The following is a 25,648-nucleotide window of genomic DNA, read 5'->3' as shown; positions in this document are numbered from 1 at the left end:
AGCCAGGGAACAAGGGAGGACCTGGGGGCGCATCCCGGGGCGGCGGGCAGAGGGACCCGGCGGGCCGGGGGGCTCCCCGGGGGAAGGGCGGGCAGGGCAGGGGTCCCCTCACTCACCTGCCGGCCGGGCGCAGCGCGGGCCCCCAGGAGCGCGGCTGCCACTACCCAGAGGGGCAGGAGCACCATCCCGAGCCGGCCGCCCGCGCCCCGGCCCCGGCCGCGCTCCGCCCGCTCCCTCCTCCTGCCGCTCCTTCCCTGCCCTCCGGCGGCGGCTCCCGGGGCCGGGGCCGGCAGGGCGGGCGGAGAGGCGGCGGGTCCCCCGCGCCGCCTGTTGCTGCGCGCCCGCCGCGACCCGCGGCGCTGATAAACCCGCGGCGGCTCCGCCTCCGGCCGGCCCGGCGCTCCACGTCAGGAACGGCCCGGCCCGCCGGGAACCGCCGGGGAACCGCCGGGGAACCCGCCCGGCTCCGCGCACACACACAGACACACACACACACACAGACACCGAGAAGTCCTCCCACCGCGCTCCCGCGGCATCCTTGGTGCTCCCCGTCCTTGGCACATGTGCCTGAAATCCACCAAGAAACAACCTTCCCTTCCGTCCATCCATTCATCCGTCCATCCCGCCATCCAGCGCTGCCTGCACAGGGATGCTGGCATCACACCCTGACAGGGACTCCCACAGCAGCTCCCCAGCCTGGGACCACATCCCCAAGCTTCCATATTTCCAACCAACCCAAGGCAGTGCAGAGAAAGCTACTGAGTCTTAACATCATAGAATCGTTTGGGTTGGAAAGAACCTTAAAGTTCATCCAGTTCCACTCCCCTGTCATGAGCAGGGACACCTTCCACTAGCCCAGGTTGCTCCAAGCCCCATCCAACCTGGCTTTGGACACTTCCAGGGATGGGGCAGCCACAGCTTCTCCGGGCAACCTGTGCCAGGGCCTCACTACTTTCATCATAAAAAACTTCTTCCTAATATCTAACCTGAATCAAAGCTCCTTCAGTTTAAAACCATCACCCCATGTCCTGTCACAACAGTCCCCAAGGGTCGCACTGGACTGGAGTCCGACACCAAAGTGACTTCTCTCCCCACCAGCCAGGAGCTCAGCACACAACACAAACAGCAATGGTGCCCAGCCTGGGCAGAACCCAAAATCCACTCGCACAGGACCTTCCACAGGCAGAAATCTTCACAAACACGCTCTGTATGTTCTTGGTCCCTTCTCTTTCCCTAGAAGATGTCACACAGTTGAGATTGTGTGTAACCAGTTAGTAACAGACATCACTGTGCCACCCCCAAGGGTGGAACAAAACCTTTGTGAATACTTTTTAGGAGCCAGAGACTAAACAGTACTCAAAGCGAGGACTGAATTTTGTCAGGGTCAGAATTAGCCAGTGTTCCGAACATGTGGATACCAATACAAAATCCAGTTTAAAACCATTCTGTTGTACCCCCTGCAATACCACTCCTGTGAGACATCATGACCAACCCAAATCACTTTCTGATGGCCTCACGTATTACAGACACAGTTTGCTGCTGCTCAAACGTTCTCAGAATACCAGTGACAGCCTAACTAGGAGTTTTAATTTGACCCTGCCCATCAGAATCTTATCTACATGAAAAAGAAAATACTAGTTCTACTAAATCTAAGTTGCCTTAAAAAAAACCATTAAAGAGGAGGAGAGCTCCAGGTTCAATTTTCAGGAGACACCTTCAATATTCCAACCACAGCAGCCCTGCTGTTTCAGAGGACACAGGTCCTGAACTGCACCATGCTCTCTCACGAAGCCAAAAAAAGAAAAAGGAATTTTTCTGAGAGTGAGAATGTATCTGTTATTACACGTGTAGGATCATTTCTGTACATAAAACACACAGCAGCCCGTCACACTGAGCACACCAACACCATAACCTCCGGCAGCTGCAGGAGCCACTTCTGGGACAGCCCAGAACGGGAAAGGCTGAGGGGCCTGTAAATTGCCAGCTCCAAATTCTACACTGAAAGGTAATTCCCGTCCTGTGCAGCTATCCCACGTTTTATTTCCCTCGTGGATGTTCCCTAGGTGACCTCTGAGCTGCCTTACTGCACCCTGGTTGATGTCCGTGCTGTGACACACCCGAGGCCCTGCACACCCCTGTCTGCTGGGTGACCACGGACCTGCACAGCCCCAGTGCTCCTGCAGGCTGATGACAGGGGCAGCCTCTGGCATGGCAGAATCACTGCCTTGGCCTGGAAGAGACCTTACACCTCCTGCAGTCCTGCCATGGCCAGGGACACCTCCCACAGACACAGGGATCCAAACTCCTCACCTCTAGGAGAGCTGTTCCTATGCTCTTAAAAACACCCTTGCCATACAGTGTTGTGTCTGTCACCTCCCCTCCTCCATTTCTGAACTTTCCCAAACTGGCTTAAAAAGTTTCTAAATGTCAAAGGAACCAAGATACACAACAGACAGGGCTGGGGGCCAGGGCAGATATTCTGTTTTGTGGTCTGTCAAAGGCTTGACAGAACTGTAAGGGAGCAAAAATAAGGTGTTAAAATTAGATGCCTCACTATTTCTACTAAAAACCAAGAGCGAGTGCCACAGCTGTAACACATGTAAATTGAGGCAGTATTTGGAAGTTCAATTAAAGCCATTTCTCATCTCCAACAGCCCAGCTTGGCCCCACTATTATCAAAGAAATCACAGATTTCGTGTTGTATTTCAAGTCTGATATACATTCATATGCATATATGTATTTACATATGCATGTACATATATATATATCTGTTAAAAATCTGTTAAGCATTTGCAATTCTAAAATCCCTCAGGCTTTCCGCATCTGTGCAGCTTTGGCTGAGGCACGAGACTGACAGCCACAAATATTTTATGAACCTGAGGTTGGGCCCTGAAGCAAAGAGGCACTGAAATCTGGAAGGCTTTGCACAGGGCCAAGGTTTGGAGCAGGAAGGCTGCAGCAGGACTTGGCAGGGGTAACATGCTGGGGAGTAAAACGTGGCATTACCTATCTGGAGCACCGTCTCCGTGAGGTCTCACATCCTCTCGCACACAAAACAATTTCAAAGTAAGGTTTAATTGGAGCAAGAACTCAAACTGAGACATTTAAAGGACCAAGAGAAGTTCCTGATCAGGAATTCTTGCAATGCTACTTAATACAGGTTTCAAATATTGATTTTTTTGAGACAAGCCCCTTGTAAACTCAACTATCACATCTAGGAGTCATATGTATAGTGTAACTTAAATATAACATCTAGGAATAACACCTATAGTCCAGGCAAATCCCAGTCTTCACCAATCCTGCACACATATGTGGTTTAATGCTCAATTTTGCAGTGACATTTCCTGATATTTAGGAATAATGATAATTTACTGAGCTTCTGATCTGCTATGTGCATTTGATGATCTTTCTTACAAGCAGCCAGTTTGGAAAGCATTAATTCTGTTCTTTCTGCTGAAACTTGGCTTTGGTGTAAAATCCTGCCTTCCTTTAATGACCTTGTGCCTCAGGTTCTCCTTCTCCATGGAGCCTGCCCAGATGGAAATATAAGCCAAGGGGGGGGATCCCCCATGAGGCAGGGCTGGAGACCCAGATCCTACTCTGTGACACACCAGAACATGTGTCCAGGACCTGCTCAGGTTTCCAGCCTTAATAAAAAGTAGAATTCACAAGAATCAGATTTTATGTCTAAAATATTGCCATTACAATGCAGAAACCCACCTCCTCTCCAGCTGCCCTGTGTGACAACTCCAGTCATGCTCCTAAAGCCTTTTTGGCTGAGATACCACGGTTAAATTAATTTTAACCTCATTTGCCACCCAGTGACTCGTCATTTCAGTTCCAAACCTGCACAAGAATCTTTTTTTGGCATTATCTGTGTAAGAAGGGGATCCCAGTACCAAGGTGCCAGACAAGGACCACCAGACTGCAGATGAAACACAAGCACTCTGTAAGTGACAATGCCTCCAGTTTCTCCTTCATGGTGCATTAAAACAGACTATTAAACCAAACAGACATAGTTAATTGTTTTAAAGCCACTATTAATCTAGCAGATTGTTACATGAAGAAATATAGTGCACCTGTTATTTTTAACAAAGCAGCCTAAGATTTATGGTCAAGATTTAACCACAGGAAACCGGAGAGAAAAAATGTGAGACACGAAAATTGCAGTTGTAAAGTACACTGTGAAAAATAAAAAGGAAAGGAAGGAGGTAGTGGTTGTGAATTTTGCATAATAGGTACATGCCATAAAATTATTCCTGTTCTAAGGTGGCGGGTTTTGAAAAGATGTGCGCCAAATAAAATGCAAATAAACCCACCCTGAATCCTCAAAAGAAATGATAACCCTGTTCCATGTGTAGGTTAATGGCTGGACTTGATGATCTTGAAGGTCTTCTCCAACCTAAATGATTCAGGGATTCTATGTGCACCTCCCGCTGGCTTCACCAGCTCCACACTATTCCTTTGTAACTTAGCAAGTGCTTTGGTTTTAGTCACATTCTTATAGAAACTTTCGGGGAGGGGGATGACTGCAGGGAGAGAAAGTGAGTATTTTTTCAGTGATTGCATTTCTGTCCCTGATTCACACAAAACAAGTTTCCCTTTGGAGGGAGGGAGGTTGCACACTTCCAACACTCCCTTACCTCTCAAACATAATGAAAATCAGCTCTCCTGATGTGACTCCCTAAACTCAGAAAAGGCAAAAGCTGCACCACAGAAATTAAAAATTAAAAGTAAAAATCAGTAATATCCTGTTAAAAGTCAGTTCCCTCAGTGCCAATGGGAGTGGCTGATTCAGTTCCAGCTTGGATCTCCCTGCTCCAAAGAGTTAGGATGTTACCTGGTTACCTCATGAAATACTTCAAATCTGTCACACCAGTAGTTTTTGTCACAGCAGTTTCTTTGATTCTATCCCAGAAAGCCATTCCATGACACAGGAACAAGCCCAGCAGCTGGAGGAGGGCTGCCAGCAGTCCCGACGTAAACGTTTTAATAGTGTTTTAATAACCACTGCCGTTGGATCCCAAGAGATAACGCCGCTCCTGGAAGCTGCCAGCGGCTCCAAGGGCACGCTGACCAGGACCAGGGGAAGTTGCAGACTGCATCCCACCTAACCATAACCCTACACATCAGCTTGGCATGATTATTATATTAGTGTCTATGGAGAAAAGAGGCAAACAGTCGATGCCACTATCTTTCCATTAAATGCATCTTGGCATCACAGGATGCCAGGACAGAGACCCCTGGCTCCCTTAGCCCTCCTGAAAATCCCAGCCAGGAGCTGTGTGCACAGATCCTTCCAATCCACACCCTTCCTGGGAAGGCATACAGGTGGGCAAGAATTAATACTTTGACTTGAATTTCCTGGGACGCTTCCAAATCACTTCCATTTCCAGGAGGAATTAAAACAGGTGCTTTGTCTCCACAAAGCGGCTTAAGCTAAAATCCTGATACCACTTGCTGCTCTCACATGGGGTCATGGTCATTAAATATTTAAGCCAAAACAACAGTAATTTGAGGCGAGAAAGCAGCAATGTTTAGCAGATAAACCCCTGCCTGTCCGGATTCCCCATCTCCGCTCGCTCTCCACGAGGATCCAGCTGCTTTAAGAGCTCAACACATCCATGAGGCACAACCCCAAATACTGTTTAAAAACCAGAAGCTTAAAAGAAAATGAGAACTGAGCTTCTGACCTTACCTAGGGTCATCTCACCACGTCACAGCCGGGGTTATTTCCAGGGCAGCGTGTGAGAGCTTTCACTGCAGCTGCTTCAATAGGACTTGGCCTGGGGATTAATGGATGACTTCGGCTTCTCTTTCTTACCAGCCTTTGCAATTCAGGAGAACACACAGAGGATTTCTTCTGCAGCAGTTGAGGAAAAAGACAAAAGTAAGCTAACCTCCTGACCTGCACAATAACCTCATGGAGGAATCCATTCAACAGTGCTGCTTGCTGTTCCTGGGAAAAGGAAGAGAAGAGGAAACAATACCTTGGATGCTGCTGAAGAGGGGAAACTACCACAGCAATACTTTTGCTCAACCTCTGGGCAACTTTTAACCAAAGAGGAGGGAGGGAAAGGGAGACCTCGAGCAGAAGGGACCATGACATGGATGCTCATGTTTGGTTTCAAGTATAGAAATACATCTATAAATCCCAGTGGAGTTAAAGGAGGCTGCTCTGCCAGCTCCAATTCCAGCATGTGACAGTCTGTCACCACCTGGGCATTCTCCAGAGCTGTGCTATGGCACAGGGGCTGCAGCTCCAGAAACCCCCAGGACAGCATGGGATGGTCAGATATTCTAATCTGCATGAAAAAAAGGGATTGTAATACTACACAGGGTATTATTTTGGGATTTCATTTACATTCCAGACTGTTTGCAACAAATTGCACGATAACACCTGAAAATTCACCTCAGGTTAGTGGTGTAGTTACACAAAGGTAAGGGTGTACATGAAAAGATGTGGGGAAATATATATAAACACAGACTCTTCATTGCTTCCTGCTGCTTTTCTGTTGGTTAGTCAAGCTCATCAGTGTTTATGACATCAAACACAACAGACAAGCATATATCTGTACTATGTTGTTACAAGGAGAAATGGTTAAAATCAATTTCAAAAGCTCAGCTTTGTTCCTACTGAAATTCCTCACTACAGTATTTGTGACCTACGTCCTATTTCCCCTCTCTTTTGGGGGTTTCAAAGTGCACTTTTGCTTTTGTACGATGACTGTATGGAGAAATGCTTAAAAATATAATTCTTTATCGATTTATTTGGTTTGCACACCTTTATCCAGACTGGAATGCTCAGTTGAAGTGGCCCCTGGTTCCAGGAGGTGCCCTACAGTGTTGTCTGTCCCACACAACACTTCATTTTGAAAACAATTAAAAATGGCAAAGCATCTGAAGACTAAGAAAACACTCAGGTTTCCTTTTGTCCAATAGAATTTCTAAAAGGATATCACACTATCAAGATCAGCATAATTAAGGGATTTCAATCTCTCCTCTTTCCATCTTTATTTCCCAAATGAAACCATGGTACATTTTGCAAAGTGTAACCAGTAATACCATTTTTCCCCCTCTTGAGCCTCAAGTCGTGTGCCAAGTCACACAACACGTGTCCTTTGTTGGAGCTCTGATACCTCTGTGGATTTACTGGATTCAGCTGAGTTCAGCCAGTGAATTCAAAAGCTGTGCAGGAACATGAACAGCCACGAGCTCAAGGGCCCAAGCATTCTGCTGGTTTTAGTGGACTTAGAGTAGTAATGAAGGAAGTATAATTAAAGCATATTCCTTACCTTACAGTTCCAACTTTAGTTGGGAGTCTTAGCTTCCCCTCAGCCTCCCAGTCTGTGCAGCAGGTTCTGACTTTAGGACAAATTACAGGAGGTCCAAAACACAGGTGTAGCATTCAGCTTCAAATGGGAAGTTCATCCTCTGAGGAAGTTCAAGCCAAATTTAAAATATCAGTAACTGCCACTGCCAACATCCCTCACCTGGCTTCCCTTTGTCAGAGCCTGAGCAAGAGTCCCTTCAGTGAAAGTACTGAGCAATGTCCTCTAGTGAAATAGCCAAACAATTAGAATTTGTAAACTTGGATTCTTATTAGAAAAGAACTGCATTTTAAAGAAAAATGTGGGGTTTAATCTCAAAGGAAGAAAGGGCTTAGACCATCACTATTCAGTGTAAAACAAAATAAAGAAGCTCTCCTTTAATGATTCTCCCAGGGTGCTATGCAGCATCACACGTGATCTTTTTCCTAGTCTCTTAATTTGCTATTTGCTGCCTTGCTGCTTTGGGGAAGAGACACTTGATACCACAGTCTTTTCACAGGCTTCATTCTACACTCAACTAGAACTTGAATTCAGCACAGGCGAATGAGGGAATTCAAACCCTGGGCAAAGTGAGTGCCAGCTCAGTGCTCACTGATTCCATATTCTAGAAACTAGAAACCCTCCTTAATCCAGCCAGCTGTGGGACATGGGTGATCCCCTTCACTTCCTACTTACCCAAACCACTGATCAGGATCCATCAGTCAGTGGCTGAGCCCTTCAGTCTTGTTTATCCCCCTTAGGATATGGTGTTTCTAATTGCCCTACAAGACATACTGGCACAGTCTTCCCATTTTCCTGAACAAAAACCAAAAGACTTTCTGAACGTGAGGCTCACATGTTACAACGTGAGTATTTAAACCTTTTCCTCAAAACCTTCTGTGGAAAGCCTAAAAAGCAATCACACAGAATACTAAAATGTGACTAATCTCAGCACTTTTTGGTCAGTCTGAGTAATTTTTAGCTGGCTTTTTAAACCCTTTGGGCTGGCAGCAGCATGTTCTGGTAACACCACTTTTATCTTTTGCAGTACATTAACTTCTTGTCCTTTGCAGGTTTTACTGAATCTAACGCCTTAAAGACAAATAAAATAAAACAGTGCATAATTTTATCTATTTTTCTTTACAACTCTGTAAAGCTCTGTATTCCACATGATTTAAACAGCAAAACCACTCATCAGCTCAGGTCATTTAAAAGGCTTTTAAGTATTGGGCTGAGTTTATAGGAAAGCTTTCCCACACTGAAATCTTGCTCTCACTGCGGAGGTCTGGATGATTTAAAGTTGCCTTCCTGGGCCATCTGTGCCAGCAGTGAGTTGTCCCCTCTGATAAGGGGCAGAGTGGAAAGAAATCAACAGTAACTCCTTAAAATCACCCTCAGTGGGAGGGGTGCCTGCCAGAGGTCAGGAATCCCAGCCCTGCTGCTACTGAAGCCCTTCATTTACTGTCCAGTGTTCCATGTGTGAAGTGATTGAGTGGTTGCTCTGTTCTGCCTTTCTAAGGCACTTTCTATATTTAACCCATCACTGTATAAAACACCTCGGTGTGCCTCAAGTATGGGAGGCAAAAACAGTAGGCAAATACATCTGAAGGGCTCAAAGAGAGCCCTGAGGACTGGGAAAAAAGAGAAACCAGCATTGAAAATAACCTGAAATATTCTGGAGTGACAATCACGTTTGTCCAATAAAACGTTTGCCTGTTTGCCCAAAATAGGCTCCAAAATAGCTGGAGGATAAGAGGTGCCTTTAGAGTGAGTCATTGGAAGGAAAACTGAGTCCCTTTGGTGGGCCCAGCCCAAGGACCATCGCAGGCAACGGAGGCTGTGACCCTGCCTGGGCTTTGACTTCCCCCTCCTGATGGCTCCTGAGTGCTGACAGCACGGCAGTGCTTTATTCCCATTTTCATTTATCCCGTAATACCATTCCCAGCCCTTCATCCGTGCCTTTTTTTCATCCAAGCTTGCACTGATGTGCTCCATCTGTGCTGGCCTGGGCTGGGACTGCCCACCTCGTGTGAGTCAGCAGCACAACACTTGCTCGAGATTCCTTAGCCAAATATCAACATAGTTATTGACATTAATCCCACTCTACCTACACCAAAGCACTCCTGTTTTTTATACAGTGATACAGAAGAAGGAGACATCCCCAGCTGGCACAAACTGCTGGAGTTCCTTAGAAAACACTGGAATGCCACCGGGTGAGTACCTGACCTCACCAAAGGGATTACAGGATTTCAGCCTAAAATACAGATTAATAAAGGATATTGTTGCAACAAGAAGAAACAAAAGGAAGAGGCACCAAGTGAAAAGAAGAAGTATGGTAGGAAAGAAAGCTTTTTGGACAGTTAAAAAAGACAGAGCCCAAGCTAACAACTCTGGAAACCCTCCTGCTGGTATGAAACTCCTTATCAAAGGACCCTTGGCCTTCTCAGTCTGGCTGATAAGCTGAGCAACCTTTCACTTCTTATTTAAAAGCATCTCTTTAAAGTAAACACCTTTCCTGCCAGTGAGGATCCAACCCAAGGTACATTATTTTCCATCGGGGAGGCCTTTTCTCCCATTACAGGCATTCCCATACACCATTGTCAACACTGAAGTCTAAATTTAGTGGAAAAAGATCTTTGGTCTCACCCTCTCACTTTGCAGGTTTATCTAAGAATCAAGGGAGTGATGAACTGTCAGTACAGGCTACATTTTCAACTTCTTCATCTTTGTGACTGCTACCATTTATTAGAAGTCAACATACAGGCCACTAAGACATCTCAGAAATGGATTAAATTGAAGCTACATGATGGAAAAGTGCAAATAATTGTATTTTTTTTGCTATTTTACTCTATAAAGAAGACTTCTTTTATGACTGTGTGTACATATGTGCTTCCTTAATATGTTTGGGTTTTACTGTCCAATTTTAACAAAATTTGGCAAATGGTGGAGATCTCCAAGACAGTCTCCTTGTCAAGGAGACTGTTCCTGCTAAATCTGCAATGTAAGCAGTAAGGTGAAGGAGTCCAAGTGGCTTTAAAGACAAGCTGCAACATCAGCCTCAAAAGGAGAAAAGTCCTTCAAAACAGATGAAGGAAATACAGGAATTCCTTCTTCCATGATATAATTTAAGTATTTATACTTTACTGAAGCAATGCCATCATATGCACAGAAACAGTTCATAAATGAAAAACAGAAAGATTTGCTTTTGACTGCACAGGTACCTGTTGAAAATTAATTCTGGATTAAATGCCAAAAGTACTCAGTGTGATACAGAGAAACCAGATTACCCCTAAAATACTTGTCAGAACTTTTCCTTAGGGGTCTATGAAGCCCTGTGCTACAGTAAAACACTTAAGCACGTGAAGAACAGGAAACATCTATAATCCCATATAAGTGCTCTTATTTTTTTTAGCTTCCTGAGTGCTTTGCCAGGGGATACGTGTACATATCATTTGAATTCAAAGTGTAAAAGCAGGAAATGAGAAAAATTAATGATTTAACTGTTAACCATTTTAAAAGATTTTAAATTTTCCTAGGAATTAGCCTAGGAGCAAAAAAATGGAAAAAATACCCATCAGAGTCTTACTGATTTTAAATCCTGAACTAGGGATTTCCTAATAATATTGAAGCTTCAGAAAATCCAGGCTTGGATATTTTTTTTCAGTTTCGATACTGGTATAAAATCTTTTCTTGGAATTAAATCCTAATTTAGGATTGCAATCTAGCAAGAAGGAACTGAAACAAAATGAAATCTAAACCTGCATGTCCAGAAGTGACACATTTTAATATTCTGCTGCCTAAAGTTCTGAGAAAATATACAGCTCCCTTCCCAGGAAATTGGTTTTCATCACTTCAGAGCAAAGCTGGCTTGCTGTTTCTGCACCTGTACTCAGCACAATATGCTCTGCCTTTTCAAATAGGATACTCAAGGTATAATCCCACTGTTGGGTGCAGTCCAAGCTATGAAATTAGATTTACTACAAGATATTTGATGCCAAGACTGTGACATGAAAAGTCTGAGCTGAAAACAACTAATGGTTGTGACTGAGGGAGTCTCAGTAGGCCCTGCTTTTTGAAGATTAAACTTTTCCCATTTAAATAAACACAGAAAGATATTGGGCTGGTACTGTGTTAAAAAAAAAAATCCAGAAAGTTAGAGCTACCTTTATTAGGCAATATTCTTTATTTCTCACCAAGTAAAGATTATTTCGAGTACCTAATTTCAAATGGGGAGGTGATGCAGCTGCTTCTGCACGTTGGGGCTGTGCAGGCACTCAGTTACCAGGGCACACACAGCCACAGGTAGGCTGGAACAGTGCCAGTACAGCAGCAGACTGGCTGGAATCACTTTGGAATTAGATAGGCACAGCTGTCTAGAACTGGAAGAAGCCAACAGAGGACAAAGAAATATCTTGCTGAAGTGTTAAGAATCTTGTACCTCAGGTTACTTATTTCTGTGAACGAGGCAAAACCCTTGGAGTCAGAGGGCTGGCTCACTTCTCACTGCTGCAGTCCCAAATCAATAACTCCCTCCCTCCCTGCTCCTCACTCTCACCTTCTTCCTACTTTGCTCAGCATCCAGTGTTCCAAGGGTGACCTGCTGATGTGCTCCCCACACCACAGAGTGGGAAACCACAAAGTGTCTGGATGGACAAGTGAGACACTGAGACTCTTACCTGCTGCCTGCCTCCTTTCTGTGGGTGACCTTGCTGCTGCTGCCAGCTGCACCACAGAGCCATTTCTTTGGAATTCACCATTCCCAACACGGTGGGAGCCACTGCTTGGCAGCACTTCTGCACCTCTTGACTCACACAATGCTCTTGGCTCATTTCATGTCCTTTCCTTGAGCTACAGAGAAAAGAAACAAACTGTTGAACACAAAAATCAGCTTTAAAAAATGTCACTCAGTGATGTAATCTGTGAATTCTGTGTTCTAGGAAGAGGAAACATGCTCGCTTCCAGACACATAAAAGCTCCAGCACATATAGCACAAGAGAGAAAATCAACTCATCTTCATCAGAAATCTACTTTAACATCTCAAATATACTTGAAGTGACATTTAACCTCACCTGAGAAAGGTAAGAGGTGATTCTTCATCCTCAGAATCAGCACTGAGGTGAAAGCTGCAAGCCCAGATGGTGCCTCTGCTGTGCAAGGTGCTGGATGAAAACACAGGACAAGAGACAACCCTGCAGAACTTACAGGCAAAAGACATGAAAAGAAAATGGAATTAAAGGTGGACAGGATTTAAGTGTCCCCCAGTGCAGGGCAGTTTGCCAGTTGCTGTTCCCTTTTTTTTTTTTTAAGAGAACACTCACTGGGAGTTCACGTGCACAGGCTGCTGAATAAAAGCAAATGCCATCCAGGTCACTTTGAGTTCCAGGAACACAGAGGCAGCTCATTTGTCTGCAGCTGCAGACAATGGATTGGCAGTGCAGGTCTGGGAAGGACTGAGGTGTCACCAGTACAAGCAGCACCAAGTGACAGCTCACATTTATGCAGCATCACAGCACCTAAAGAAAAGCGACCCTGAGGAGGTCACTCCAATTCCCTGAGGGATTTAATAGCCGTGGAAAGTCAGAGTGAAGGAACTGCTGGCCCATCCTTGTGATGTTAGAGCTCCGACTGCCAGCAGGGATAAGGGGAACAGTGCCACGGGGGCTGTCACTGCACAGCCGGGTAGGAAAACAGCCTCTTCCCAACTGAAACGACTGGAGAAAATTTCTTTTAAAACTTCCACCTACTTCTTTGAGGAAGAGGCCTTCAAGTGGAACTTTTTTTTTAATGGGGCAGGAAACACCCCTTGATGCTTTTATAATTAAAGCAGGCAATGTAGAGATAGTTTACACAAAGCCACTGTTATTTGGGAACATTTACCTCAAACCTCAGGCCGGGAACAGTGGGGAGACTACAATCAAAATGACAATTCCGACTGCTTTGGACCTTCATTTCCATGCTTTCCATCCTCTGAATGGCTCACACACACTGAAACCACCCGGCATTTCAGGCAGCACATTTGACTTAACAATGAGGGGACTGCCTCGGGCACCTTCGGGGTGCTGGGAATGACATGGATTTGCATTTGCAAAGTCCCTTTTTACTCCCTCCCCATACTTTAGCTTCCTTATCATCCCGCCCTGCTCTCCCGGCCACCCCATCACAAGGCACAGGATAAAGCATGTACACAGGCTGACCAAAACAGGCAGCAAATGCTGCTCCCAAAGCCTCCAGCTCATCCTAACAAATCCAGATGTTGCTGTCGGAGCCTGGCCTCGCTGCGCACACCAGCTCTCTGGTACTGCTTTAACTGTGGTTACCGCTTGGAACTGGGAAGAGGATCGCTCCCAGGAATGCAGCTTAAACGAAGCCTCTGCATTTTAAGTGGATGTGCTGTTTGGAAAGCAAAGCTTCAGGAAACAAGGCAAGGCACAGCCTGGAGAAGCACTTCTCCGACGGCGGCACGGCTCAGACTGCAGCAGGAAGGAGCAGCGCGGCTGAGAACAGCCAAACCAGAGACAATGCGAAACCTCTGCGGGCTGTTTGACATTGTGGGCTGGTCCTGGAGCCAGCGAATAAACCCAGGGGCTGGGAATGCATTATCCAAACCCTGACCCCGGCCAGATATAATTATTTGAACAATGCAAATTGGAAAAAGATTTCATCTCAGATAGTTGTGCCTGAGATGGAGATTCATAGTTCATTACGTATTTATAATGAGAGGACTTTGCTTTCTCAAAGGCACGATAATTATCAGCTTCTAGCAGCTTTTGCATTGCAAAATGCTGCTATTTAACCCACTTGGCAGCTGCCGCATTCAAACAGCCATCTAAAGACATTATTACATTTATCTGCACCTTCGCTCCTCCTTGTACATCGCTAGATTCCATCCCTTCCAGAGACACCATTTTTTAGGACAGCATTTCCCGCATGAAATAGAATTGAAGAAACCCCTCCATCAACTCCTTATGGTTTCATAAATAAATAACTTCTGTGTAAAACAGCATTTACAGAAAATGCAACAGACACATTTTGCTGGAAATGTCAGTCCCAGAGGAAAAATCAGTAATAATTTACTATAGCATAGCTACTGGGCAGGAATAATATTGTTTATTAGCAAAAATTATATGGCAAAAGAAATGTAACTACGGGAGTATCCTACAAAAAAGGTCTCCTACGTGATCCCAGATTCACACACAACTTCTAGCTAATACATAAAAAGTTTAAAGTAGCTGCCAGTATTGTTTTCTTCAGGAAGGAGCGAGTATCCAAATATTCTCAGCTGGCATGGGTGGAATTCAAGAGAACCTGCACTGACTTAGGCCTTTGGAGGAGGTGGGTGTTCCCTGAAGACTCCAGCAACTCAGAAGTGAAAATGAGTTCTAAGATGAGCCCTTTGCAAATTGCTACCCAGGAGAAAACACAAAGAGGCAGCGAGAAAGAAGGATATTCTGCACAGAATGAGCTAATCGAGAAGTAAAACTAATTTAGAGAATAAGAAATGGGGCTTCCATGTCAAATCTGGAATTGAAAAATTGCTCTGTCCAGCAATCCTACATGGAAAGTCGCTTGAACTTGGAAGTGGGTGCCTGGTTTCAAAAGGATTAGTTACCTTTCCAGCTTTTATATCCAGCTCTTTATGGGTCTCGGGATCACAGTAACTCACCAGCTGGATGCCATCAGCATGTGCAGTACCTAAAACAGCATAAACCAGAGAGGCAAAAACCTTCCTCATTTTGCAAGGGAGGAGGTGCCAGAAGACTTACACATATGGCCGGGGCCAGGGTTCCCACCTCGGGAATGGGTTCCAGGGCACCATTCCAGGCAGTTCCAACCCCAAATGAGCACTGCCAGTAACACAGCACCAGTTCAAACTGCTTATCAGCCTCAGAAAAGCTGAGTAAGAACCGGAGATTAAGTTTACGGTTCATATTGTGACAATACCTTCTAATTCTGAGGGGGAAGCAAAAGCAAAGAGCAGCTGAGAAGGGCAGGTTTCAGCAAGAGGAAGAAAGGGACTGGCCTGATTTACAGCTGTGTGACTTATGGCCACATCTGGCAGTGTAAGGCCAGGGAATTTTATGGGGGAGGAAACACCCCTTGATGCTTTTATAATTAGAGCAGACAAAGTAGAGATAGTTTACACAAAGTGACTTCTTCTTTGGGAACACTTACCCGAAACCTTGGGCCAGGAACAGTGGGGACACTACATTCAAAATGACAAATCTGAGTGCTTTGGACCTTCATTTCCATGTGTTTCACGCTCCTGAGTGGCTCACAGCAGAGACTAGAAATGGGGTTTAATTCCCACTGCTCATCTGTATAAAATTATTACAGGGAGAAAAGTAGGTCCTTTCTGTACACAACAATAATGAGAATTCTTATCTAAAAACATCTCACACGTGCTCAGAAAAGCCAAAGCAGTTTCTGCTGCTACTTAAGCATTTTGTTTCAATGATACTCTGACTATAGAGCTGGCAGAGACAGCACTTGGCTGCTCTCTGTCCTGGCTACAAGGCACAGGAAAGCCACACAGACATTGGTCCTTAAATTTTGGCAGGTTTTGGGAAAAAATCCAGATCCGCTGAAGCAGTTTGAGCTGTTAGACAGAATTCATGCTTCTAATTAGGATAATTCACTCTAATAGGCCTCCGAAGGCTTTCCAATTTTGGCAAACATCTTTTAATGAGGCTCCAGTTGGATCCGTATGTCTTATATATTAAAATATTTTAAATAAACGCTCCATGCAGAAATCTTCCTGATCCTCAGAAAAAATGAGTTAGAACAACAAGCTGAAAAAATGGTACTAATACAAAGGGCACAACTTCAGATGAAGAAAAGGAGAAGTGTTGTCCTAAGGAAGATTCCTTTTCCATCCTGGCAAAGCACCATCCGTTTCAGCTGGATGTTCCTACTGGAATGGCAGGGAGCTGTGCTGCAATGATACAACTGTGGATTTTACTCTGGATGTATTAAGAATAATTGCTTACCCTGTGACCTGTGCAGAAAATCCATGCAACTGCTCCCACACAGAAGGTTCCATCAGCTCAAGGAAAGCAAGGGAAAGCTGCAAATTGCAGAGCTGAAACTACAGCACTAATAATTCTTCTGGTATGAATACCTGAATCCTCCTACTTCCCCAGGAAGAGAGTATAAGCAGAGAATGGCAGGGGAAACAGAAATACCAAAGCAGAGAGTGAAATATGAAAAAGGCTGAGATACTTCCTTGGAAGGTGAGGACCTAAATGCAAAATGGAGAGTCCATAGAAAAAGAAAATTGAGAGAGAGACAGTTGGTATTTCCCAAAGTTCTCCTACTGAAATGATGTAAAAGTGAATATATTCAAATGTCTGAACAGCCCCTAGGGCTGGGATTTTCTGAACTCTGACTTCATTTCCCTTAAACACAGATATTATCTCAGCAACTTCACACCAAAAGAAAACAGAGGTGGTAGAACCAACTTGGGTGCTCCTGTACCATGATGAAGACTCTGAAATAAGGGATCCTTCTCTCAGGGTATACATAGGGCAATATCAAACTTCTGGAAGGTTGGACTAGGAATGGTAAGGGTAGACTTTCTCACTCTCATTAAACTGGAGAAGGTTTGCTCTTGGAAAGATTAGGTTGTGTTTAGCTGCCATTTGTCCAGTGTAAACAAACCACTGAATGCAAAATTCATACCTGACACACACTGACAGATCCATCTCATGGATCCAGCAAACTTCAGTAAGTTCTGAATTTTTTTCAAATCCATTGACCTCCTCCACGCCCACTGAGCTCCGTTTTACCACATAAGCATTGCCAAAGGAGTGTTCCAAAGCAGACAGCCCAGTCAATGCACATTGCACTGGAGACTGAGGTGGGGCAGAGTGCTGAGGCAGCTGTGCTGCTCCTGCCTCTTCCTTTACAGCACACAGTCATTGATTTCCTCTCCTTTCTGGTGCCAGCAATGTTTGTTTTTCTTAGGTTAGTCATCTCAAAGAAAAGTCACCCTTCCCTGTCCTATCCCCCCCCAATCAAGTCAGAACAAAAGGAATCAGTGACAGTCCCAAAATTTATTCTTCCCCCAAGAAAGGTACAAAGCATAAAATGGATGTTTTGTGCTGGGGAAGGACACAAGACAGTCCCTCTGCACAGAGCCCAGAGTGATGCCAAGAGCTGTCTCCCTTTGCAAGGACTGAGGATGGAAAGGGCTGAAGATTAACATGCTCTTACTGTCCCACATGTGACATTAAGTATTCTGCAACATGGAAAGGGACTTCTGTCCCAAGGGAACATATCCCTATGGCTCTCCTAAAAGCCTCACATATCCCACACAGTAACTCCCATCCCATTATTAACACAAAATCACTTTTATTCAACGATTTGTATCCCTGATCAACACAAACTCAGAACTGGCCAAGCTGACTCATGGAACTGATTTTCCTCGTCCTCTGCTCGTGTTGGTTGCTGGTGAAATGGAGCAAAGGCAGCACCCACCCTTCATCCAGACACCGCACCAGTCACTGAGACATTCCCTTCAGAGGAGAGTGAACTGTCCCCCACATGGCAGTGGTGCAGACATGGTCAGCAACCACCCAAACACTCCCTGAGAAACCCCAGCCTCAGCGTTTCCTTTCATTACACCATGCTGAGGTCAGCTCCCCAACATCCCACAGATGTTTAGTCAGCATCTGTTCAAAGCCCCCTGCACTCTCTCAGGTATGTCTTTGTTCTCGTCACCTGTGAGAGGATGAAAGAGTCAAAAAGGGAGCACTGATCACTTTATATCTAATCACTTGCATCTCCTTCATTTATCCTTCCCACACCAGGCAGGTAAACTGGAGCTTTATCCTTTCCCTCACTCCTCTCCCTCAGTGTTTGAATCCTGCAGCACAGGAAAACAGAACAGCAGTAGCCTCTTCAGGTTTCACTGGTTTTTTGATTTTCTGACTCATTTTGTCACTCTTACACCCCTTGGCCATGCTTTGGGACTGAATTCTGACTTTGGCTGCAGCAATCACCAGAGCCTGGGTGGGCTGAGCATCAGAGCTCAGCCAGGGATAGAGACAGGCAAATATTATCTCTCTATTAATATGTTAATGACTCCTGATTGCTGTGAGCACTAAATGATTTCCCTCCCAGTCTGAGAGGTGGAACAGAACCGACACCTCCATTTGCCACACAATAACACTGTCATCAGCCTGAAATTTGGGCTGCTTCTGAGAGGAGTTATTGCTCTGTGAAAACGAAGCACACTGCTGCTGCTATCTATTAATTATCACCAGTTGGTTTCTGGAAAAACACCATGCTATAAATACAGCTCAAAAGGTGGTTTGCTGAGGTTTCCCTTTAGAATCCATCCACTTAATCAAGTCACAGCCAGAAGGATGAAGAAGAGCCTGTGGGGAGCTGATCATCAGAGACAGTGCCAAGATCTTCATCAGTTGCAGCAGTTTAAAATTACAACTTTCCAATTTCAAGGAAGGCTTTAGGACACTCTGAGAGGTAGTGCTCCTTACTGGAATTCCTCTTCCCAAGAGGCTAATGCCTGCCTGGCACTCTTTTTTCATGCCACTGCTGGCTTTTAGCAGGTTTAATCCTGCTCCTGTGGAAACCTGGGCAAAACTGAAGGAATTCTAACTCTAAAGACAGAGATAAACCAAGAAGTAACAATAAGCAACTAATGTGCTGAGCATTTAAAAAAAAAAAGAGAGAGAGATTACTCACAGACTTATTCTGAGGTCAGAGATAAAGCTTGTTATAGGTTTGTAAGATTGTTCACCACCTGCATCACCTGAGCCAAGGAACACTGTTTATCCTTTATGGACTTAGTTAAAATAATTATATTGATTGATTTTTAAACCCTTTTTCTAATAAATGGACTAATTCCGTTACAATGCATCTCAGCTTTTATTATGATGATGCAAAATGCCCTCTTTTTGCCATTTGGAAAGAATTAAGACTAGGTAATGCATTTAATTACAGTAAAAACAAGAAAATATATTAGGAGAAATAGCAAAATAGGCCACATGGATGCATGCAGCAGTTTTCTTGACAGCTTAGGGGAATTCTCTTAAAACTGATAACTGATCACACACTGTCTGTCTGTGCTGCCTTTTAACAAAGTTAAGCACATTTTAGCACAAATGCTGTAATCTGCAGTGACCTGCTGGGATACAAATCAAACCTCGGGCTGCTGGCTACCAGCCAGGTAAATTCAAACTATGTGACAAGGCCTCTTGTACTTTTTATTGCTTCTTTTAAATCCCAGGTTTCTTTAAGAGAAAACCCTTTGCACTTCTCCTAAGTACAGTTTGCCTTAGTATAAGAAATGTGCTGTGACAATAAGCTGGTCTAAATCAAGACAAATTCACTGATTTAATGGAGTGATGCTAATATATATTATTTGTCTCATGGTTTCTACTATTTGAGATGAAATGGGTCATTGTGCCCTTGTTTTAGGTCTTTCATATCCTCATTTTTACAACAATATAAGAGCCCAGTATTTCCCATCCTGGCATTAACGTGGCATTCCTCCAGCATTTTCCACTTTGCCTGTGACAAGGCCATGACTGAACTAACCCCACGGCAGAGAGTGAAAGCATTACTGCTAAAATACAGCCTGACTTCAGCACAGGCTGACATTCCGCATGGATGCTTGGAAGAAATCACTCTTGGCAGCTCCTGTAGTACTTGGTGCTGTTCCCACACCCCCATTCCTGGGCTGATGTAATTAGAGGGCACACAACTGGCTTAAGCTCCTACAAGTGAGTGCAAATGCTTTATTTAAAGACCAGCCCTGGACTCTTAAAAAAAAATTTAATTACAAAAGCCTTTTACCTTGACTTTCACCTGGACTGACCGTGACAGTCTAGAGCTGGAATTAGCATTTCTCACTGCAGCTCATTTGTTCTCTGTGTGTACCTACAGTCAGCTATTTCCCTCACCTATAGGAGGAATGTCAATGAGTCCAATTCCTGTGATCCTGTTAGGGTCAGTCAGCTGCCACTTCCTCAGAAGTCTTTCCAAGGAATGAGAGGGCACAGACAAGGCAGGGGTAAAGCAGGAACATGACCCTCCAGGAGAAGATTTCTTTGCAAGAGCCAGGCTGCTCCAAAGATTCTGCAGAAATCTCTACTGAGAGCTGGAATGAGCTTGGAAGATCTCAGGATTTCTAGGGCTGCTACTGGGACAGGAGGAACACAGGATGTCAGGAGTTTTATCCCACAAAACAGGAGCCAGAACTGCCTGACTCATCACAAAACAGGCTTTACCATAGAAATTATAAAACCATGAGTAAGTGAGGAGAACTTTTCTGGGAGTCTGCATTTCTTCCCATCCAGCCAGACAGCTGAGCTAGGACTTCCAGAGAAATACTGAAATTACCTTCACCACACACAGAGAAGACAATACTTATCTGATTCTTACAGTAACATATGCAAGGGTGATCACTGGATCTTTTAACTCCAGGTCCTCAAACTCTGACCCACTTCAAGTGGATTTTTGAGAAGTAGTACCTTTTTATCTCATCCCAATCACAGCCTTATGCTGATTCCAATCTCTATTTATGCTTATAAACACCAGCTCTTGAGGCAGCAGCCTGAAGACCTTTATGTGATAGAGTCGCCTTCCTTTGCAAAGTTTCTGTTTTTCACCAGTTCTGCAGATCCCTTGCTGCTACTTCTAGATCTGGTTTTGATTTTAAAAGAATATGGAAATGTACACGGAGTAAAACTGCATTATTAAGGACTTCATGTCTTTTACAAAATCCCTTTGTTTCTGAATTAGCATTATGGAAACAAACACAAAAGAGTCTATAAAAAAACCCTCTTAATTTTAATAATTATTGGCTTTTGATATCTCTTCTCCAAAAAACTCTTTGTTTCATTGGCCACCATTAAAATGTCTGCCCTTAAGGTTTCTTCCTTAAGGTTGGACATGGGGTGAGGAGATGCTTCAAACCTCCTCATAAGATTGGAAAGAAATTCCTAAAATTAATTATATTACACTATATATCACCTTCCTTTTGTTCTCACTGTCAAGTAACATATGTTGAAAACTCAGAATGAAGTAAAAGCATTCAAGGCCCATTCAGGTAAAGTGTTTTATAGGATATGAATGAACAAAAACCAAACTGTCTGAGCAAGAACGAGATTTCCCAGGTGCCCAGAATCAGCCTACCACTGATCCCACTGACTCCAACTACAGAAACAGGAGGCTGAGGAGGAATGCTTTGGAAACCCTACCACAACATGCAAATTTTGTATGAGAAACATATAATGGACCTCCATCAAAACCAGGAGGAAGGAATGCATTCTGCATTTCAAGGCCTGAAGGAAAGAGCTTTTATAGGCTGAAAAGAAAGGAACAGAAAGTAAATTTGGCTAGCTAAATTGGAGAGAGGGGTGGATTTTTGTTTGTTTGTAATTGGCATAATTTTTAAATGAAGGAATCTGGAGAATATTAACAGTTATGCCTAAATCTGTGCTGAAAATATTTTTTTTGTCATTTTAGAGCCAAAAATAGCCTCTTGCCAAAACCTGTAAAATGCTTTTGAAACAAGGAAAAGAACAAAAAAAAAAAGCACCTTCCAAATGGAATTCTCAAGTCTCATGGGCAGGCAATCATCAGCTCCAATTAGTCCCTGGCAGGGGAGTCTGAGCAAGAGTGATAGACTCAGTGCATCCAAAAATGTTTAGTCTAGACTAAACCACACTGGAATCCTCCGCAGACCAGACCTCAGCCCTCTGGATCCCTGACAGCCATCTCTACTGGCCACAAACAGCAACACAGCCTGGATCCTATTCCAGGCTTCCCTCCCACCTCTCCTTATCTAGCCCAGTGCTATTCCCTCTCCCAAACCCACAGGGGCTCAGGTAAAAAGCTGTTGACTGCTGCAAGTATCTGAAGGCTGCTTAATGAACGTAGGTAATGCTCCCCTGTGCCCCCAGTCATCTGTACAGTGAGCATGGGAGCCAAACCCAAAATAATAAACCCAGAGAAACATGTTCATCTGCCTGACAGCAGCCAGAAGCCACTGTTGCCAAAGAGAAAAGAGTCTGGAGCTGCTCCTTCTAAAACATTGTCAGCACAATTAATTCTGAAATATGCTCTGAAAACATGGAATGTGGCCCATCTGTCCCAGCTCCTCGTGTGTATTTAATGATCAGGGAATAGGAACTCGGTGTTTCATCGCCCAGCTCAGCTTCCCCACACAGAGGATGCAGCCACTAGTTAAGAATTCCCTCCTTTCCCAAACTCAATCCTAAATGGCATCTCCAACAGAAAAGGAAGTCCCCGACTCACCAACTCCTTTGTCACCATCCCATCATCACAACCACCAGCCCATCAGCACAATCAAGTAAGATTGCAGCATTATTTTTCTTTCTTTATTCTATAAACTGGCCACTGGCATTAGCAGAGAGAATCTGGTACTTCCCTGGAATCCCCAGAGCTGCACCCATTCCTCTAGCAAACCAGAAAAGGGGCAGACATTCAGATCAATCTGTGGATTGAGCCACAGGAACTCAGGGGGCTGAGACCTGACCTGCCTGCCCAGAGGGGAGCTGCTACATCCAGCTCTCATCCATAATTGTCCAGGACTCAGAATCCTATTTTTCCACTGAATTCCAACAAGAGCTCAGCCTGCTAAATAAAGCCAGGCTGGCATTTTACACATCAGCAGGACCATGCACTGAACAAAACAGTCAGAACCTTCTTATAAAAGGTGTAAGGAAGAATACACAAGGTCAAACAAATTTACAACAACTGTCACTCAAACTTGTGGTAAACAGGCTGGCACCTTTAATAGAGTAGGATTAGATAATGACTGAGGATTTGGGAATTAAAAAAAAGGTAGTTAAAATAATGTTCACTGGATGCACATGATTCATTGCAGTTACACCACACCATGAATTTAATCTGTGATGATTTCATAAGATCACACATGAAAGAAGTTAGATAATTATATAGATACTAGATATAAATTGTATAGAAATATATAAAACACCATAATATGTAGATAATAAATCAAACAAATAATATACATAAAATATTTATATTTGCTCTTATGCTGTATCTTTCCTATGCTTTGCCTCAAGACAATGTTTGCCCACTTAATGTGACCCTTATGAAAAGGTCAATACCTGTATGTGCATTCCAAGCTTTTCAAATCAAGACTTTGATGAGTGATAACATTTGCTGGGAAAACAAGCCCTGACTCCCATTTCAGCACATCATGGACACATTTATATCACTTACTGGATGCACTTACCTGCTTCCACTAAAAGATGTCCCCAGGTGGAGCAGGAATTAATCGAGGAGCCACCTCTAATCACAGTAGCACTGGAGCCACCCATTACCATGCCTTGTGTAGCCAGAACAGATGTTTAACTGGATTCTCCTGGGATTTAAGAGTCCTTTCAAGGAAAAAAAAAGCAGTACATCTTGAAGCAATCAGGCAAAGGATTGTAATTCTAATTTAAAGATAACCATTGGCAAATTAAGTCTATCAGTTAAGCAAACTTTCCTAAGGAAACAATGCCTAGTTTTCTTGGGCTTTACAGGTTTATGCTCTTGCTTCAGGCCAGAACAGCTTCCATGGGCTGCTGCTCTCTGGTTTTTGAGATAGACTCTGCCTTCTTTTTTGTACTGCTGCTCTGCCCTGGCCTCTGGTCACACCTACCCCCCCACACAACCTGCAAAGAATAGCTTGTACCTTACAGCTCTAGAAATAATGCAAGTTCAGAGGGACCTTTGGAGCCTGCTCCATAAACACTGAATTTAGCCTTATTCAGCATTATTCCTGTATGAACTTAAAAAGAGAGATAAAAGAGGTCTCACTGCATCGAAATTCTCCAAGCTCTCTCCAACAGAACCCACTCTGAGGATGTACACAAAGTTCAAATGAATTAAGACCAGAGTTCATGTTCTCCTGAAAAGCCAAACCAAAATGACAGAAAGGCCCTTTGAAGCCCGAAGGAATGTAGGAAACCAGAAAGGCTACTCCTGTTATGCTTCCAAGGCTGTCCAAACCAGGAGCTGTGAGAAATCTTGTTCACCAGCAATTTCCAGTATGATTTCTCACTGAATAAATTTAATCCAGAGGCAGTTCCTAAATTATAGCTTGATAAAATATCTGTAACAAATATAAAAATAGCTTAAAATCTGCCATAAGCTTTAGAATTACATTTTCCATGGAGCAGCTGGAATGTCCGGGGCAACGTGGATACACTTTCTTGTGGACTGTCTATAAAGTGGATTAAAGATTGGCCACGCATCCTTCAGCCAAGTTTTGGGATTTGCTGGATCTCTGCAGTAATATCAGGAATGCCACATCATGTTGCCAAAATCCAGAGTACTACAGGAGAAGGGATGGGCCTTAGTAGTTTCTGTTTGAACCCCTGTAAATAACAGTTCCCTTTTGATGCAGAGGGAACTTCAGGAATGGAAGAGGAGAAAACAGAGGTTTTCTCTATAATCCTGGCAGAGCTGTGGTCCTGCTCAGGCTCAGACCTACAGCATCCCCAGCCTACCTACATTCAGAAGTCACCAGGAACAACTTACTATCATATTCCAATCATACTTCCCAAAGTAGACAAAGAGCCTGACTCACTCCTCTCTTCATCCAGTACAGAAACATTTCTTGCAGTGAGGTTTGGTTAAAGGCCAGTTCTTATAGACTTGAAAAAAAAAAACAAAACCCAACAAAAAAAGAGCCATTATCTGACTCCAACCACAGGAACATCTGAATGCTAAACATGGTGAAAAAAGGGCGTCTTAATAGCAAAAACATCTGCTCTTTATAAAGTGAGATTTCGTGCCAGCAGTGCAGAAAATGAGTGAAGCACTATGGCAGTGCTACCAGTTCCATGTGGATTATGGAGGTCCTCAATTCCCCAAGGAAACCCATGCTAGAAGCTCTTTATTTTTGACTTGGAGCAACCTGGTCTAGTGGAAGGTGTCCCCACCCAGGGCAAGGCCTTGGAACAAGAGGGGCTTTAAGGTCCCTCCTGACCCAAATCACTTTAGGATTCTATGACTTGAAGCAGCCTGGGTTTAAGCAAACCCAGCAGCACTTCCTTCTGAGCACCTACAGCAGGTGAAACCTCACTGCTTTGCTTTCCATGGCCTCTACCAGGTATAAATCCACCAGAGGGAACAGTGGATTGGAAGCTGTAGGAAGGAATGACCATTCCTGACCACATCCTATTTCCTTTCAACAGATTCTGGAGAGATTTCCTTTTGAAAATGAACATTCCAACTAAAAGGGATAAACAGCACTGGAAACACACCCTTGGCATCACTAACATCCCTGGGATCAACAGGGGAATGAGTTCAGTGAGATTATTCCAAGCCCA

At 44.1% G+C, this 25,648-nt stretch overlaps 1 protein-coding gene and 1 long non-coding RNA gene across 8 annotated transcripts in view; both read right to left on the bottom strand.

The window, feature by feature from the left end:
* The window catches only part of ADAMTS3 (ADAM metallopeptidase with thrombospondin type 1 motif 3), a 61,797-nt gene extending 56,013 nt beyond the window's left edge, over positions 1 to 5,784 (bottom strand). Inside the window, exon 1 of one of the 2 annotated variants that reach the window (XM_064651351.1) lies at positions 5,699 to 5,784. In XM_064651351.1, the coding sequence (XP_064507421.1) occupies positions 5,699 to 5,708 (10 nt within the window). In that variant the 5' untranslated portion in view covers positions 5,709 to 5,784. Of the gene's footprint in view, positions 1 to 116; positions 340 to 5,698 lie in introns of those variants that run through there. The other variant, XM_064651350.1, reaches the window with a different exon arrangement.
* Positions 5,785 to 5,848: 64 nt separating this feature from the next.
* The window catches only part of LOC135412603 (uncharacterized), a 35,973-nt gene continuing 16,173 nt past the window's right edge, over positions 5,849 to 25,648 (bottom strand). For 4 of the 6 annotated variants that reach the window (XR_010429771.1, XR_010429770.1, XR_010429774.1 and 1 more), the window contains 3 exons: positions 23,563 to 23,707; positions 7,296 to 12,158; positions 5,849 to 5,959 (listed from right to left, as the gene is read on the bottom strand). This is a non-coding gene — a long non-coding RNA (uncharacterized LOC135412603). Of the gene's footprint in view, positions 5,960 to 7,295; positions 12,159 to 12,379; positions 12,500 to 23,562; positions 23,708 to 25,648 lie in introns of all 6 variants that reach the window. The other 2 variants (XR_010429775.1, XR_010429772.1) reach the window with 2 other exon arrangements.

Source organism: Pseudopipra pipra, chromosome 4 (assembly GCF_036250125.1).
Source record: "Pseudopipra pipra isolate bDixPip1 chromosome 4, bDixPip1.hap1, whole genome shotgun sequence".
In the NCBI taxonomy this organism is placed as follows: Eukaryota; Metazoa; Chordata; class Aves; order Passeriformes; family Pipridae; genus Pseudopipra; species Pseudopipra pipra.
This window is presented reverse-complemented; position numbering and strand designations above follow the sequence as displayed.